Raw genomic sequence first — 18,790 nt, forward strand, 5'->3', positions numbered from 1 at the left:
CTCCTGAGGTGTGGTACCCCACCTGTTATGAATGAGTCACCGGAGGAAGAAAAAACAAAAACACAAGCTAAGTCCAGAAAACCGGAGAGGTTGGTAGCTAGCGGATTGCAGACCCCTGATCCTATTCACCACAACTAACAGTAGCCGTGGGGGGTTCCTACGGTGCCCTAGACCCCTCGTCACAGCCGGAGAGCTAAATAAGCCTAAAGAAAGGGGAAATCTAAACTGCCCCAGAGCAGACCCAAAAGCAATAGACAGCCCCCAACATGTATTGTCGGTGAAAAACAGATGAAAACACAGACAGAAAGACAGGCTGAGCAAATGATGGGGCCCAACTAACTAGATAGGAAAGGACAGAAAAGATGCTGGCTGCAATCACGCAAAAAACCCTGCCAAAAATAATGTCCAACACGTCTGATAGAAAAGGCCCTGAAGTCACTAGACTTCAAAATCACTATATCAGCACTCGGGTATATTCTGAAGACAGAGCAAAGAGATCAACTGATCAGAGACAAAAATGGAGTTCAGCCCGTCCCAACTAGGGCAGGCTGAACACAAACACTAAGTAAACAGACAAAATCTCATGGAAAAATAGTAGAGCAAAAACTTAGCTTTTAGTAGACAGGAACTAAACTGGATGCCAGAGCTCAGAGCAGAAAGGATCACCAGCAACCCTGCAGGGTGTCTGCTGCCTTATGTCCACTCAGAAATTCCGGATGTCCAATCACACTCCACCTGTTCAGATGACAGGTTCTTCACATCCAGATCAATTTCACTACCTCCTTTCACCAGCAGAGGGAGTTCATCATACCTCAGAGGTGAAGGAGAAAATGAACTCATAACACGCACCATCCAGGTAAGGTGGAGACACCTGACCACACTCCAACACCTGCATCCCACACCACAAAGTAGTGTAGCAAAGCACCTTCGGCGGCTCCCTGCTTGGAACACGAAACGTGCTGGGAGGTGGGTGGAGTTTAGTTCGCACAAAAGAGCGGGAAGAGTTGAGTCAGTCAGTCTTTTCATTCAGTCAATGAGTGAGGATGTAGAAGGACAGAGTGTGAGAAAGAGAAGATCCCCGGGAGAGGGATGGAAGAAGGAAGTGCTGCAGCAGGCCACAGTGATCTGGGTCTGCTGGCACAGGAAAGAGACAGAGAAAGGAAGCTTGAGTCTCCATTGGGAAGAAGGATTAGCACGGAACGTGAGGAGAATAAGAGAACAAGGACCAGGGTTAGAGGACAACCCTTTTCAGTTCTAAGCGCAAGGCCAGGGTCCGGTCCCCGAGGTTGTACGGATACTAATGGTCCTGCAGCAGACACCGGAGTAATAGAAGTAGTGACCACTTTATTCCCACTCAAGGCTTGGGGGCACAACAGCAACATATTAGTGAGCCGGGACTTGGTAGCAAGGAGTCCCCGAAGCAGGCTACAGCTGTCTGCCATACAAGTAAGAGTTCATAGGAACATCTGACAGGAGGAACTCCACTGTAACTCAGTACTAGGAGTACTTCATTCAAAGGCGCTAAAAGAGGAGACGTTGAGAAAAGGCACATATGTTGGCGGAGTGGTGGAAAGGAGTACTTCATCTTGCCTGGACGTTGGCTGAGCTCCTGACCTGGAGGACACGGCACGGATGCGGGCACCTGTACCTGCAACAGACTGTGAGTAAAGCTTTGGAACTACATGCCCTGGTGTCCTCCACTTATTCCTGCGCCAACCTGCCCAGCACTGCTACATCCCTTGCTCCTGACACTACACCATCTAAGTGTCACTTCACCTACACTGCCCTGGGACTACAGCTCTGCCTGTGGAGGGCTATAACATCACTGCTGCACCACATCATCTGTCCCAGAGGATCTGTCTGGTAGCGTCGCCTTACATCTCTATTGCCGAACACCACAGGTGGCGTCACGAGTCACTTATAAACTTTCACCACCATAAGCACACTGAAACATAGCCCCTTTTGTAATGGAGCCCCAGGGCCACGGACCGGGTCACTGCTGCCGTGACTACCCCCATTGAGAAGATCAACCGGTCTGGTACCGAGTACCCCACGGCCCTGGTGAGTGAGGGCGCTCTACCTGTGCCGCTCCCTCTCCGTCTTGTGGGACCCTCACTCTAGTATGAGCCGAGGGAGGGATTTTTCAGCATTAAAAATGTGCTGAAAAAAGGCACACACCTGTCTATAGAAGATCTCACAGCTCACAATGCATGTCAGACCAAATGAGAATCATAAGGTCAAATGAAATGGCCAAGGTTACAAAAAATTTCTACATTACTCAAGGTTCCTAAGAGCACAGTGGCCTCAATAATCCTTAAATGGAAGAAGTTTGGGACCACCAGAAGTCTTTCTAGTCCTGGCCATCCAGCCAAACTGAGCAATCGTGGGAGAAGAGCCTTGGTGAGAGAGGTAAAGAAGAACCCCAAGATCACTGTTGCTGAGCTCCACAGATGAAGTAGGGAGGTGGAAGAAACTTCCACAAAGTCAACTATCCCTGCAACCCTCCAACAGTTGGCCCTTTATGGCAGAGTGGCCCGACGGAAGGCTCTCGTCAGTGCAAGACATATGAAAGCCCGCATAGTTTGCTAAAAAACACATGAAGGACTCCCAGACTATGAGAAATAAGATTCTCTGGTCTGATGAGACGAAGATAGAATTATCACCAAAACGTTCTAAGCAGTATGTGTGGAGAAAATCAGACACTGCTCATCACCTGCCCAATACAATCCCAACAGTGAAACATGGTGGTGGCAGCATCATGCTATGGGGGTGTTTTTCAGCTGTCGGGACTGGACGACTGGTTGCAATTGAAGGAAACATGAATGCGGCCAAGTACAGAGAGATTCTGGATGAAAACCTCTTCCAGAGTGCTCTGGACCTCAGATTGGCCGAAGGTTCACCTTCCAACACGACAATGACCCTAAGCACACAGCTAAAATAACAAAGAAGTGGCTTCAGAACAACTCTTTGACCATTCTTGACTGGCCCAGCCAGAGCCCTGACCTAAACCCAATTGAGCATTTTCTAGAGAGACCCTGAAAATGGCTGTCCACCAACGTTCACCATCCAACCTGATGGAACTGGAGAGGATCTGCAAGGAAGAATGGCAGCGGATCCCCAAATCCAGGTGTGAGAAACTTGTTGCATCATTCCTAAGAAGACTCATGGCTGTACTAGCTCAAAAGGTGCTTCTACTCAATACTGAGCAAAGGGTCTGAATACTTATGACCATGTGATATTTCAGTTTTTATTTAATAAATTTGCAAAAATTCCTAAGGCTAGTTTCACACTAGCGTTTTGGAGCGCAGCGACGGCCTGCGCACGGCCGCCGCTAAGCCCCGCCCCCTGCCGCGCCCGCCGGTAGCTCCACCCACCGGCGCATGACGCTGCATGCGCCCTGCGTCCCCTATCTTTATCACAGGGGGCGCAGGCCGTGCACAGTATGCGTTTGGCGGCGCATGCGCCTTTTTGACGATGCGCCGACGCAACCAAAATGCAGCAGGTTGCGTTTGGCGCAGGTCGGCGCACCGTCAAAAAGGCGCATGCGCCGCCAAACGCATACTGTGCACGGCCTGCGCCCCCTGTGATAAAGATAGGGGACGCAGGGCGCATGCAGCGTCATGCGCCGGTGGGCGGAGATACCGGCGGGGCAGGGGCGGGGCTTAGCGGCGGCCGTGCGCAGGCCGTCGCTGCGCTCCAAAACACTAGTGTGAAACTAGCCTAAATTTGTTTTTTTTTTCCTTTTTCAGTCAAGATGGGGTGCAGAGTGTACATTAATGAGATATAATATATATTATACCATATATATTATAATTTAAAAAGGTTTTCAAATACACCCGGGTAAACAAAACAATACACATGATTGGTCTTCGTTGGTTATGCATTAAAGTCAGAACATCTTTGCAATTAGTGGCATGGAACAGCACATGTAATGTGTTAATAATAAAGAAAACAGAGTTTTACATTTATTTTGGAAATGCCAAGTTTCCTTCTCCCTTTTTTCTCTATGTGAACAATACTAGATAATGTACGTGATAACCGGACGTCTGAGTGAGGTGGTAAAATTAAGATGTTTCAGTGTGTCTTCTTAAGAAACTAGTGGATCTGGAGTTGTTTTGATTTTCTTATTTTCTTTATATTTTTCAGGCTCTTGGAAGCTTTTACTTTCTGCATGAGTCTTTGAAGAATGTGTTTCAGTATGACTTTAAAGGTGAGCTGCTTTGAAACATGCTAAATAATACTTCTAAATAACTATATATTGTTAATGTTCACACACACTTTTTTTTTTGCCTGGACTTGGATGTATTGTATTATTTCAAATGCTGATTCCCAGACTGAACTGTCTCTCCACTCTCGTGCACCTTTTTTAACCATTGGAAGCTGCAGAATATTTTTTTTTTTTTTTTTCAAATTGAAAGTGTAATACCATTATTTTCATTTTTCCAAGTAGACTAGAACCGGCACTTATTTTGTTGTATGTAAAATCCCTTTAAATTAAGAACATGTGCCACAATAGTAGATAATACACTTATTATTTATTTATATAGCACCATTAATTCCATGGTGCTGTACATGAGAAGGGGTTATATCAAAATACAAATATCACTTACAGTAAACAAAACTAACAATGACAGACTGATAGAGGGAAGAGGGCCCTGCCTTTGCGGACTTACATTCTACAGGATTATAGGGAAGGAGACAATAGGTCGGGAGTTGCAGTAGCTCCGATGGTGTTGAGGTGGTCAGTACAGGTTGTAAGCTTTTTTTGAAGAGATGGGTTTTCAGGTTGCGTTTGAAGGCACAGAATTCCAGAGGATGGGGGATATTCGGGAGAAGTCTTGGAGGCGATTGGGTGAGGGGCGAAAAAGCGTGGAAGAGGGGAGGTGGTCTTGGGAGGACCGCAGATTACATGAAAGAAGATATTGAGAGATTAGTTCAGAAATATACGGAGGAGAAAGGTTATGGATGGCTTTTGTAGGTCAGTGTTAGTAGTTTAAACTGGATACGCTGGGAAATTGAGAGCCAGTGAAGGAATTTGCAAAGAGGAGAAGCAAGAGTTTAGTGAGGAGAGAGATTAATTAGTTGGGCAGCAGAGTTGAGGACGGACTGGAGGGGTGTGAGAGTGTTAGAAGGTAGGCCACAGAGCAGGATGTTGCAGTAGTTGAGGTAGGAGATGAGGGCATTCACAATCATTTTGGTAGAGTGAGGGTTGAGAAAAGGACGGATTCTGGAAAGAGGACTTTATTTAAAAACCCTTGTGGCATGGCCACATGGGCTAAATAAAGTCCTTTTGTATTGGTAACTATTGGAGTGCTGCCTACTTCTTCCATTTTTCTATAACTTTGCAAAAGTTGGATGTTTTTACATGGGGAGATTTTGCTCCCACATTGGATCTGTTTAAGTGTGCTATTTTCACCTTTGCCTCATTGGGGGACACAGGTACTGTGGGTGTATGCTACTGCCGCCTGGAGGCTGACACTAAGTGAAAAAAAAAAGGTTAGCGCCTCCTCCGCCGTATACACACTCGCCCCGATTGCGGGTGGAATCCAGTTTTTTGCTTAGTATTTGTTGGAGGCACACGTCGGTCTGTCTTAAGACTGATTTTTTTTTTTTTCTCTTTTTCCCCATGAAGATAAGACAGGGGCGACGGACCCTATTGAAAGGGTCCAATCTCCCCCAAACCAACAACGGGCGAGCACGTGCGAATGTCCCTCCACGTATCCTCTCCCGCAATGGGGATTTTTTTCCGGATGTTCCTTTTTTTCACATGAAGCTAAGATAGGGGCGACGGATCCTATTGAAAGTGTCCGATCTGCCTAAACCAACAACGGGCGACCACGTGCGAGTGTCCCTCCACGTATCCTCTCCCGCAACATGGGATATTGTCAGGCCACGGAGGTGAGATACGGACGACAGACCCTATTGAAGGGGTCCGATCTCCCCAAACCAACAACGGGTGAGCACGTGCGAGTGTCCCTCCACGTATCCTCTCCCGCACTGTGGGACATGATGCCGGACTTAGCCCTGTCTACCCTAGGGTAATGAAACTCTAGGCTGCACAGAGGCACAAGTGTAGTCCATGCAGAACCCACTGCCCTATCAAAGCTAAGACTGCGTTGAGGGCAAGGCGGCGGACGGTCCCTCTCCTCACCCCTTGAAGGGGTTAGATGGAGCTATGGTGCCTGCACCATCCTTGTTTCATATGGCCCTCTACCTGAGCTCGATGGAGGTGGATGGCCAGGGAGGGCTCCTGCAGCGGCGCAGGGCTGGAGCCCTTAGCTTCTCCCGGGCAGCAGCAGAGACCAGCAGCGGCGGATCCGGTCCCAGCCTTGATTCTGGAGTCCGGCGGTTCCGCCAAGACCCCCACCCCGGCGGTTAGTAAAAATCGAGGCCGTGCCTTCAGCCGGCGCTAGGCCGCGGCGGCTAGTCTCCGCCCCCGGCGTCGCGTCATGCGGCCCCGCCCCCCATGGCCTGGGCGGACGCCGAAGAAATTTATGCCCCGGCTTCAGGCTGAAGCTAGGCCGCAAAAGGAAGTGCCGCCCCCAGGATCCTGTGTTTTTTTTTTGTTTTTTTTTTTTTTTTGTTTTTTTTTTCCCCCGGGGGCCTGCCTGCAGTGGTGGCGCGCATGCTGAGGACACAGGGGGACACAGGACTGGGGTACGTGCTGCCCCCTAGCCCCTCAGAGAGGGAACAGCGCCCTCCCCCCCGGTGTTTTTTTTTCAGCGCGGATGCATGTCAGGAAAACCTAAGACGCATACGTTTTTATACGCTGCATGCATCTCCTGTCGGTCCGCTTTTCCGCGGATGCAGACCAAGTGAGTATGCAAAGCCTGCAAGTCCAAACACGCTCAGGAGCCCTCCCCTGCAACCGAGCCCAGTGTACCAAGTCCCCCGGAATGGGTGTTATCATTGTCGCAATCTATGGCGTCACTTACGAGAGCAATCGAGTCCCTTCGGGCCCCAGATAGGGGCAGGGACAGTGGCTTGCCTGTCTTAGAGGGGTCCTCTACCTCACAGGAGCCTCTGGCCTGCAGGGGCTGCTCTCACTCCAGGCAGACCCGGGGAAACAAACCCACACGGTGTCTCCCAATCCATCTGGTGCCTCGGCATCCGTGAGCTCTGCTTCTCGCTCCCCATCACCAGCAGTCGATAGCGAGCAAGGCTCGGACTATGACTTGGATGAACCTCTTGACCTAGATACGCCGGGTGGTCAGGAAACTGTTGACAGACTCATAGAAGCTGTCAACCAGTCTCTGTGGATTGAGGATGATTCCACTCTGGCTCTGGGCCATAAGGTGTCATTTAAGCGAGTCAAGCGTCCCCATAGAGTATTTTGCACTCACCCTGAATTTGAGGACATAGTGCAACGACACAGGGAATGGCCGGACAGGCATTTCTCGGGCCAGAAGGCACTCAAGGCGAAGTATCCTTTTGCCCCAGATCTCCGTAAAAAGTGGACGGAATCTCCAACGGTGGATCCACCTGTGTCGTGCTTGGCTACAAAAACTCTACTATCCGTACCTAGTGGTTCTTCTATTAAGGATCCCACTGATCGTCTCATAGAGAACTTGGCCCGCTCAGTGTTTGAGGCATCGGGATCAGCAATCTCTCACTCGTTCGCAGCAACGTGGGTAGCCAAGGCCATGATTTCTTGGTCAGAATCATTGAATAGATCCTTGCAAGACATAGACCTACCAGCTGAAGAATCAGAAATCAGATAGCCATGGTGGGGGACTAGTTGATCAATGCATCTTTAGATGCGGCCAACTGCGCGTCACTTGCGTCCGCAAATGCAGTCTTCATTAGGATAGCGCTATGGTTAAGGACATGGCGGGCCGGTTAAGGACATGGCGGGCCGATTCAGCCTCAAAAAAGTCCTTAACAGAGCTACTATACCAGTGTGGCCGCCTGTTCGGAGAGAAGTTAGATCAGCTCATCTCCGACTCCACAGGAGGCAAGAGCGGTTTTCTTCCTCAACAGAAGGTCAAACCGCCGTTTTGTCACCAGTTTCAGGCGCGTTTTCGGGTCTTTCGCAACCTCGGGTGGACTATGGCGGCTAATTCCGCCACGTCAGGGCGCCCCAACCAGAATAGGGACCGACAGGTCTCATATAGAGCCAACCCATTGGAGAGGATGCGTACTAACCAGGCCAGGTCAAAGGGATGCAGGTCCCAAAGATCATCAGCCAAATGACTCGTGGCATTTGTCAGGCGGCACCAGCAAGGTAGGTGGCCACCTACTCTGGTTTCACCACGCCTGGCTCAATGTCGCACACGACACATGGGTGAGAGCTGGTGTCCACAGGGTACAAGATAGAATTTGTCAGGTACCCCCAAGACTATTTTTTTCTTTCCCATCTTCCCAAAGTGGATACCCGGGCAAAGGCTCTACTAGGAGCCATCGACTTCGCTCGGCCTCAACGGAGTCATCATTCCAGTACCGGAAACCAAGAAGACTCAGGGCTTCTGTTCCAATCTGTTTGCAGACCCCAAAAAGGACGGGACTGTCAGGCCCATTTTGGATCTTAAAGCTTCTGAACAAATTTATCAGGATCAGACATTTCCGGATGGCGTCCCTCCGTTCAGTCATATCGGCAATGGGGCAGGGAGAGTTCTTGGCCTCTATCGATATTCAGTACGCCTATCTACATATCCCCATTTTCCCTCTGCATCAAAGGTTTCTACGCTTCGCCATCAATGGTCTACATTTTCAGTTTGCAGCGCTGCCCTTCGGGCTAACCACTGCCCCAGAGTGTTCACAAAGGTCATGGCAGTCCCCATGGCCATCCTGCACTCCCGGGGCATAGTCGTATTCCCCTACTTAGACGACCTCTTGGTCAAGGGCCCTTCAAGGCGGGCATGCGAGGAAAGTGTCAGCATCACGCTAGATACTCTTGCCTTCTTAGGGTGGTTGGTCAATGTAAAGAAGTCATCCCTTGTTCCAGCTCAGAGAAGGGCACATGCTTCGCTGGGCCAAGAGGAACCGCTCGGTGATATCGGCGGTTCACATCCCGGGGGTAGAGAACTGGGCGGCAGACTTCCTCAGCCGGCAGGGTCTGGCATTTGGGGGATTGTCACTACACCCAGATGTCTTTCAGCAGATTTGCCAATGGTGGGGAACACCGGATGTGAATCTGATGGCCTCCAGGGTGAACGCCAAGGTGTCAGTATTTGTCGCTCGGTCCCGGGACCCGCAGGCAATCGCCGTGGATGCGCTGGTTTTGCCATGGAATCCATTTCGCCTCCCATACCTATTTCCCCCCGCTGCCATTATTTCCGAGGGTCATCAAGAAGATCAAGGCTGAAGGGATGCCAGTGATTCTGCTGGCCCCAGACTTGGCCTCGTTGTCGGGCGTGATACGCAGATCTAGTGCAGCTGCTCGTCGACGTGCCATGGCGACTGCCAGAGCACTCAGATCTACTTTCTCAAGGACTGATCTGCCACCCAAACTCAGGGGCCCTGTGTTTGATGGCTTGACCATTGAATCTTGGATTCTGGCGCAGGCGGGGTTTGGGAGCAAAGTGGTTGCTATGATGGTTAGCGCCCGGAAGCCTACCTCAGCAAGAATTTACCACCACACCTGGAAGGTTTTCTTTGCATGGTGTTGAGGCAACGGTTGTTCTCCACTGAGATTCTCCATCCCTAATATCTTGGCATTTCTCCAGTCTGGCCTAGACTCAGGCTTGGCCACCAGTTCTCTCAGGAGACAGACATCGGCTTTATCCGTCCTTTTTCAGTGCAGGATTCCTACCAACTTGCAGGTAAAGACTTTCATCCAGGAGGTCTCCCACTTGATGTCTCTCACTTGGTACCTCCCTGTAAGGCACCTATGGACACCTGGGACCTTTAACCTGGTCCTAGGTGTTCTGCAGGAAGCTCCATTTGAGCCGCTACAGGATGTCTTTGTCATACCTTTCCTGGAAGGTGGTGTTCCTGGTAGCTATAACATCAATCAGGCGGGTCTCTGAGCTGGCAGCGTTATCTTGCCGAGCCCCGTTTCTTACCTTTCACCAAAGGCAAGGTGGTTGTTAGACCAGCTCCTCCTTTTTTGCCAAAAGTCGTTTTCTCGTTTCACATTAATGAGGATATTGTCTTGCCCTATTTTTGTCCAGCACCGGTACACCGTGTGGAAAAGGCCCTGCATATGTTAGACCTGGTGAGAGCACTCAGGAGGTACGTGTGGCGGACGGCACCCTTTCGTCAGTCAGATGCACTGTTCATGCTCCCTGAAGGTCACAGGAAGGGACTTGCTGCCTCAAAATCGACCATAGCCAGATGGATTTGTTTGGCTATTCAGGAGTCCTACCGCATCAGAGGAGTGCCGATTCCAGCAGGAATCAGAGCACACTCTACTTGGGCAGTGGGCGCCTCTTGGGCACTTCGGCACCAGGCTTCGACGGAACAGGTTTGCAAGGCAGCAACCTGGTCCAGACTTCAGATGTTTACTTAACATTACAATATCCATACTCAGGCTTCAGCGGATGCGAGCCTGGGTAGAAGGAGTCTCCAAGCAGCGGTGGCGCACCTTTAGTCAGGAAGTGCATGTAGCTTGGATCGGTGAGTCAACTTCCCACCCAGGGACTGCTTTAGGACGTCCCACAGTACCTGTGTACCCCAATGAGGCGAAGGAGAAACATGGATTTTTGTGATAACTCACCATAAAATCCTTTTCTCCGAGACGCTCATTGGGGGACACAGCACCCACCCTGATAGCCAAGTTGGCTTCTGTTTATTTGATTAATATGCTCTCTGTATGAGATTAGGGTGGTTATTTTCTAGACATGTTGTTACCTGCATTAAGGTTGATGTCTGATTTTTGTTTGATCTCCTCCTGCTTTTGCACCAAACTGGTTTCCGCCCGCAATCGGGGCAAGGGTGTATACAGCGGAGTAGGAGCTAACCTCTTTTTTTCACTTAGTGTCAGCCTCCAGGCGGCAGTAGCATACACCCACAGTACCTGTGTCCCCCAATGAGCGTCTCTGAGAAAAGGATTTTACAGTGAGTTATCACAAAAATCCATGTTTTTTTTATAAATCTAGAACTACAGTATATAGATATAATCTCAAATAGTCCCATATATACATTGACTGTGTATGTATATTAATATAAACCTATATATAGTGCAGTTCTCTATATTCTTAAAACTGACTTTTTCTCAAGATTATGGTAGAAATAAAAGTTGGTTATTTTCCAGATTAGTCACCTACGTAATTTACGGCTTGCTCATTTCTTCAGCACATCCCATTGTAAATGGTCGGGCCAGACCACATTAATCGGCCCTTTACATCACATTAATTTGAAACGTCATGAAGTGGCAATAACTGTGAAATGAACTAATTGGCTCGATTTATACCGTTTCATTAATGTATTTTTTTTTTTCAAGCCTGTCGAAAGCCAAATTACCTCTTTTCTTATAATTGAGGGTACAGGGTCTCGCCACTGTAACTTATTTGAGTGGCATTTCTGTAGACATAGCATCTGAAAGTTTTACAGCCATCAATCATTTTTTCCTGTGCCAGGAGCCTCCATCATCTCGAACAGTAAACGAAATAAAATTAGATAACCGTATTAAAAAACCATTAACATTTTATTGTATTTCTGGGCAACAACGCTCCATGATTTTTCACTAGAACGACGCATGACTTTTAATGAGGAGAGTCTGACCACAGTGTCCCCTCGCCCACCTTTAAATAGTTTAATGAGCTCTAAGCATAAAAAGTTGATGTTCTTAATCAACGAGACAGTGAATGAGATTGATGCAGATGGGACTTATTTAGCGTGTGCCGTAAAATGAATTGAAATGAGAATACATTTTGAGTAATTAAACTTTTGTTCTCAACGATGTTTCTTTCATAGGGCTAGAAGAACAATTTAAGAAAAGTATTTGTAATTCCTGATAGTTATTGTGCACTTTTTATTTAAAAAAATAAATATATTATTTAAATTCAAGACGCGCACATACATGTGTTCAAATTGAGAACAGTCAGTCCCCATGTTAATTATCCCCACCGACTAGGAACTTGAGATCAGCGGGGACCTGTTAAGTGAGAAAATCTCCCAGGCAGGAGATCAGTTTTTCTAATTTTACTTGTACTATTAGGGCTCATACTCATTTGCGAGAGATTCGCACAATTTTCGTGCGAGTCTCTCGCATGAAAATCCGGTACTGCCGCCAGCACTCAGACTGGAGTGTGCGGCGGCATAGAAATACATGTAGCCGCACGCTCCGATCCGAGTGCCGGCGGCAGTGCCAGGTTTTCATGCGAGAGACTCGCACGAGAATCGTGCGACTCTCTCACAAGTGAGTATGAGCCCTTACTACCTCTTCTGGTCGGTATTCCACAGTTTGACTGCTCTAACTGTAATGAACCCCTTTCCTATTTAGATGGTGGCATCCCTGTTCCTAAATAGGTAATGAATAATCCCTAGTCCTTCTGTAAGATTCTTTGTATTGACCACACATGTGTTTATACATGAAAATGAGAGCGCCTCTGAGTCTTTATATTTCTTGGCTAAAGAAGCCCAACATTTCTAAACTAGAAGACCTTCCATCCCATTTAATATTCTAGTTGCCTGTAGATTTTCAATATCCTTTTTTAGAATGTGGAGCCCAAAACTGGATCTTACATTAAAGATGTAGCCTCACTAGCTATTTTTATAGAGGGGGGTAATATTACATGCAGATCAGACTTTTTATCTCTTTTTATGCACACTAAGATCGTATTTCCTTTTGCAGCTGCTGCTTGACATTGAGCACTGCTGCTTCATTACCGTATATACTCGTGTATAAGCTGACCAGTGTATAAGCCGACCCCCCTAATTCTGCCACAAAAAACTGGGAAAACTTATTGACTCGTGTATAAGCCGAGGGTGGTGCTGCACAAGGGTTAATGGTGGTCCAAAAAGATGCTCCATAGATAAATACCCCCATAAAATGCTGCAAAAAGGTTAATGGTGGCCCAACAAGATGCTCCAAGGATATATTGCTGCACAAGGGTTAATGTCCCAAGTAGATGCTCCATACATAAATACCCCCACATGCTGCACTAGGGTTAATGGTGGCCCAAGTAGGAGCTCCATACACAAATACCCCCCATATGATGCACAGGATGGTCGCCCAAGTAGAATCGCCATACATAAATACCCCTCATATGATGCACAGGGGTTAATGGTGGCCCAAGTAGAAGCTCCATACATAAATACCCCCATATGCTGCACAAGGGTTAATGGTGGCCCAAGTAGAAGCTCCATACATAAATACCCCCAACATGCTGCACAAGGGTTAAAAGTGGCCCAAGTGGATGCTCCATAAACACCCCCCATATGCTGCGCAAGGGTTAAGTGGCCCAAGTAGATGCTCCATATATAAACACCCCCCCATATGATGCGCAAGGGTTAATGGTGGCCCAAGTAGATGCTCCATATATAAACGCCCCCCCATATGCTGCACAAGGGTTAATGGTGGCCCAAGTAGATGCTCCATATATAAACACCCCCCATATGCTGTCGCTGGGGGCCAGGCGCCGGTGTAGCCGCTGGCTCAGGCCCCCAGCATTGGCTATATTTACCATAACGGTTCCATCGCTGTCTCCGGGTTCTGTGCAGTGACGTTTGCAGAGGGCGCGCACTGAGTATGTCACCGCGCCCTCTGCTAATGTCACAGCCAGAGGACCTGGAGAGCGGTAAGTATTGCTCAGCTCCACGTCCTCCCCGTCATACTCACCGCCCTCCTGGTGCCCGGTCTCTTCAGTGCCTGCTTCCAGCATGATGTCGGCGTCCAAGCTCTTCCTGCATTCAGCGGTCACGTGGTACCGCTCATTAAATATGTGCATATTCATGAGTTTAATGAGTGGTACCACCTGACCGCTGAATGCTGGTACAGCTGGGACACTGAGATCATGGGGGAAGCAGGGGGGCTGCAGATACCATGCCAGGAGGGGGGAGTATGGTCTCTGACACCCCCCCTCTCCCCCGCCAACCCCGTATATGACTCATGTATAAGCCGAGAGGGGGACTTTCAGCCCCAAAAAATGGGCTGAAAATCTCGGCTTATACACAAGTATATACAATACTTGTAGCCAGAATTCACAAGTCCTTCTCCTGTAGTCCTGAAATTACTGTTGTCCAAGTACATTACTCAATGTTTATCAGCATTAAACTTGAGCTGCCATGTTTTGCCTATGTGCCCAGGTGTCTTTAATGTTAGTCAAGCAAACACTTGTTATTTTTAATCCCATCCACTAGGTTATTAAGGACAGATTAAAAAGAATTGCACCCAACATTAATCCTTGTGGTCCTTACTGTTCGCAGTAAAGAACCTTGTGGCCTACACTGCTCCCGGTATAGATCCTTTTGGTAACCCCCCCCCACTCCTACTTTAGCCCATTTAGACAGTTTTGCCTTTTCCTTATTGTAACGATAATGGAAAAAAAAATATCATGTATGACTTTTCCGGAACATTCCAGAATCTTTCATTCTCTGCACTTTCTAGAAGGATTCGTAGCAGCACAGAGCCCAGCGACCCCCCCTTCTTCCCCCCTTGTCACACATTGCAGCCCTGTGCCTGCTGCAGCGTCACACACACTCTTTAATACTACACCAGCTCTTTCCTGTCTTCCCCCTCTCCTCACTGCAAGGAATGTTAATTAGCTAGTAGAAAGACTTTTTTCTTTGTCTGAGCAGATGTGATTGTATATGTGTGGGAAATATTAAAGAGGCCATAGCTCTGGTGTCGTCGGCAACAGAAATATGAAAATTACATGTCTTCGACGTGCGCCGAACCAGCTTCCTGGCCCATGTTTTTCATGGTCCCAGAAGCCACGGAATCAGAGAAATGGATTTCTCCTGAACGGTGTGAAATAACTAGTTCGAGTTTGGTCTTGAATTAATGCCAGCGATGAGCTGGAAAAGATACTATGTGCGTGTCTATACGAGGTACCCTCTGCGTGATATAGTTATAAGTTTTGTAGTCAGATTGTAACTGCGAGAGCAGGGGGACGACCGTCACAAGACAGCCCCTTTGGTGATGTTACCGGCCCAAAGGTATAAGGTATTGTCCCCTAAACCCCCATTCATTCTAGTCTGGGATGCCGTGCCAGTAAGATCTCAAATGAGTGGTGACGTGTGGCTCCTCCTCCCCGCATGGTTCTGCCTGAAATGATCTAAGCATTATGTAAGTGTATTTTCTGTTTTAACCCCTATTTTATTTGTAATCGTATTGTACATATTTTAATCTCATTTCGTAAAGCCCTTTTATCGTCTGTAAACACTGCCCATCTTTTGGGACTGAACTATAAAATTTATTAGTTCTGCCTCTTTGCTCTGTGATGAATTCACGCGCCTATAAGCTAATTACGCTACTGATTCTGGTTTGCTTCGAACCCCTCTATTTTTAAATATTAACCAGAGAAATCTGAAGCTGGTGGCAGCAAAGTGTGTTTTGGCTGGGTGGGCTAGCTGGCAGCAACAGAAGGGGTTTTATAAGCGTTTGTGTGGCTGCGGCCAGATTATTTATAATTCCCTCGCTGCAGCACACCGAACAGCCAGTCCACAGTGAGCGGCCCGTCCGGTGACCAATTATCCCACGTGTAGTTCCCTGACTGACCTGAGGGTAAGGGGGCTGCCGGAGAGCTGCAAGTTCCAAAGTGGAACTGGAAAGTGGGATATCCATAAATCTCGACAGCTTGTAACATATTGTGGCAGTGGTGGGATAACTAAAATAAACCCCCCTGCTGTAAATTGTTAGGGCAAGACTAGCTTGCTGTTTTTTATCACATGGTGCCAGTGGTGGGATAACTAAGATAAGCCCCCCCTGTGCCTATGATAGCCGTGTGCAGCCAAAGGTCACATCCCCTGGTCCGTGACATATTGGTGGTACCAGGTGGCATCGTGACATATTGGTGGCAGCAGTGGGATCTTGACACTTATCCAGTTTGTTACCCATCTCTATGTAGTGTCCTCTAATCGCTGCTTCTGGAGCTTCAGTATAAGGCTCATTTGTGGTACAGAATGAAATGCCTTTTGAAAGTCCTGATGAATCCCATCAGCCTCATTGCCAACATCCAGATTGATAGTTGCCTCCTTAAAGGAACCCTACATGTTGATTAGACACGACTTGTCTTTCATGAATCCATGCTGGTTGTCAGTAGAGTTGAGCGATTTGCTTGGGTCCCTGCTTATTTGGCAAGCTATAGCGCTGATCAAATAAGCTGCAGAGGGAACCCAGCTTCCTGGATCGCGTCGGCTGTTCGGCCACAGCTGGATGTGTCGCGACTGTGTGACAGTCATGATACGGGCATGGAGAGCCTGTTTGTTGGGACTCGGGAAGCAATATAGCTTGCCAAATAAGCGGGAACCCGAGCAAATTCGCTCAACTCTAGTTGTCAGCTATTAGATTATACACTTACCATAAGTTGTGTTTGATATTTATTCTGAGACCATATCTCCACAATCAGGCTGTCCACCATATTACCATTGTGCGACATCACAAAACTTGAGCTGAAAAATAGCAACATTGAATTTAACTTTTTTTTTTTTTATTCCATTTCAGCAAAAAAATACAGAAAAGTCACAGGCAAAGAGATCTACTCCGACACACTAGAAAGCACACCAATGCTGGAGAAAGAGAAATTCCCTCAAGAGTTTTTCCCAGAGGTTTGTATTATATTACAGCTGAACGTGTGGTTTTCATTCTGATAAGATTTATAAATCTATACAAATGTTAGGATAGTGCCTGTTGTAACAGCCAAATTCCAATGGGGCCCCGGTGTAGAATTCAGACCTTGGCCCCCACCTCCATGTTGGTCAGATATATGTGCCCTTGAAGCGTTCTACATACTAATCGCCCCCCATGTAATAATGTCCCCATGCTGGCCTCTTGCATTAATAATGCCCCCCCCCTTTCCTAATCCCCTTATTTAATAATGTTCCCCACTCTGGGTCACTTCCTTTTAATGTCCTCCGTCCCAACACTTTTTTTTTGAAGAGAAACAAATCATTATTCTTGCCTTTCTCCGCTCCCACGACGCACGGCATCCTCTTCAGTGGCCTGCACACAAGCTGGCAGTGGACTTAACACATGACATCACTACCATGCGCCGCCATTGACAGGCTAGCTGACGTCAGCTGCCATCCTCTCATTGGTCTTCTGTGTGTATTTTGGTGCAGGGAGTCAATGGGTCAAAGCATCGCAATGCATTTCAGCTGAATTCTCGCCCAAAGACCTAGTGCTGATGATGGCAGGACCCCATTCTGCCCAAACCCTGTCACTGTCTTACCCTGTATGACCGGGATCGTTACGCCCTTGTGTTCGAAGATTGATTCTTATCTAGCAGTAAATTATTTTACTTGAAATGCCTATAACACCAAGTAGATCAGTAACTAATGGAAGGTTTTATATGCACACTCTCCGCACATGCCTTGGTGAAACAGATTGATTCTTCCTACGTTGTATGGGGAAAAAACGCATCATTCATGTCTTTCTACCTCTCAAAAAAAAAAAAAAAAAAAAAATCACCATGGAGGATCTCTCTATGTCTCGTCAGGAGCTCTCCTGGGCGCATTTCCATAGAACGCTCATGTGTCATATGATAGCGTCACTCCTCCTGCACCTGTCTATTAACAGAGACCAGTGCAGGAAGCAGCCAAAGGGGGCCAGTATAGAAAATCCCCTTTACTTTGTCTAGTCGCTGGAGAACAAGTATGTCTTCTATATATATAGAAAAAATAAAGTAAAAGACCTTAGCCAGCTCACCAACTTGACCTGCAGGTGCACGGAACTCCATCTTGACTGGATGTCATGTTTCCAATAGAAATACTTTTGGAAAAGCACTAATAAAATGTCAAATTTTTTTAAGGAGCTGGAACATTCTTTTTTCTTCTCTGTCTTCTATAGTTGCAAAAGTGTTAATCCAAAGATCTATTTTTCAAGTTTCCTTTCTACCTAAAGTTTGAATATGTAGTACTATGTTTTTTTTTATGCACTAGGTTATGCTTAAGTGGTTTCTCCGCCTTTGGGGACAATTTTTCATGCTTAGTTGCATGCATGCAATTGGGGGTTAAAACAATCATTTTTTGATATTGGGTTTCACTAAAATTTTTGCACAGTTTGTCTCCTGGAGTATAATATAAATCTCACCGGGGGAGATATTAACTCTTCAATGTTGAAATTGCACCAAGAAGCAAAACTCAGGCAATTATAGAAATCACACGATGGATAGACATGTCAGTGATATGCAAATGATGGAAAAATAATAGTAATTTTTCAAAACCTCTTAATTTATTTGGTATCAAGTATGTGCACCAAGTTCAGTAATCCCTGCATTTACAGCCTTGGTTCAAATGTTTATTAATGGTTGTCTGAGGAATTTTCTGCCACGTAGGGTAAATCTTCAAGAGCGGTTGATGGCAGCTTCCTTTTGCAATTGTCGACCAATGAGGTCCCAGATGTGTTCGATGGGAGACACGTCCGGAAACTCTGCAGGCCATGGTAGCACATTTAGTCCATGCAGGCTGCTCACAGTAGCACGAGCAACATGTGGTTTGGCGTTTCAATGTTATTAAATTTAATTTGTGTGCCCAAGTGGACTCAGTGCGGCAGAACATTCCTCAGACGACCATTAATAACCTCATTGATGGCATCCAAGGCTGTAAGTGCAGGGATTTCTGCATGTGGTTCATACTCGTCAATTAATATATCGAGATGTTTTTTTGAATATTGCTTCCATTATATTTTATCATTTGCACATCGGTAACATGTCTGTCATTCCTGTGATTTCTGTAACTCAAAAAC

The 18,790-nt window shown here is 47.2% G+C and overlaps 1 protein-coding gene across 5 annotated transcripts in view; it reads left to right on the forward strand.

Moving 5' to 3' along the window:
• The window catches only part of INPP5A (inositol polyphosphate-5-phosphatase A), a 485,401-nt gene that overhangs the window by 246,490 nt on the left and 220,121 nt on the right, over nucleotides 1-18,790 (forward strand). For all 5 annotated transcript variants that reach the window (XM_073546403.1, XM_073546401.1, XM_073546399.1 and 2 more), the window contains 2 exons: nucleotides 4,147-4,210; nucleotides 16,550-16,653. In XM_073546403.1, the coding sequence (XP_073402504.1) occupies nucleotides 4,147-4,210; nucleotides 16,550-16,653 (168 nt within the window). The remainder of the gene's footprint in view (nucleotides 1-4,146; nucleotides 4,211-16,549; nucleotides 16,654-18,790) is intronic.

Source organism: Dendrobates tinctorius, unplaced genomic scaffold (genome assembly GCF_039654945.1).
Source record: "Dendrobates tinctorius isolate UK_male_01 unplaced genomic scaffold, ASM3965494v1 ptg000147l, whole genome shotgun sequence".
In the NCBI taxonomy this organism is placed as follows: Eukaryota; Metazoa; Chordata; class Amphibia; order Anura; family Dendrobatidae; genus Dendrobates; species Dendrobates tinctorius.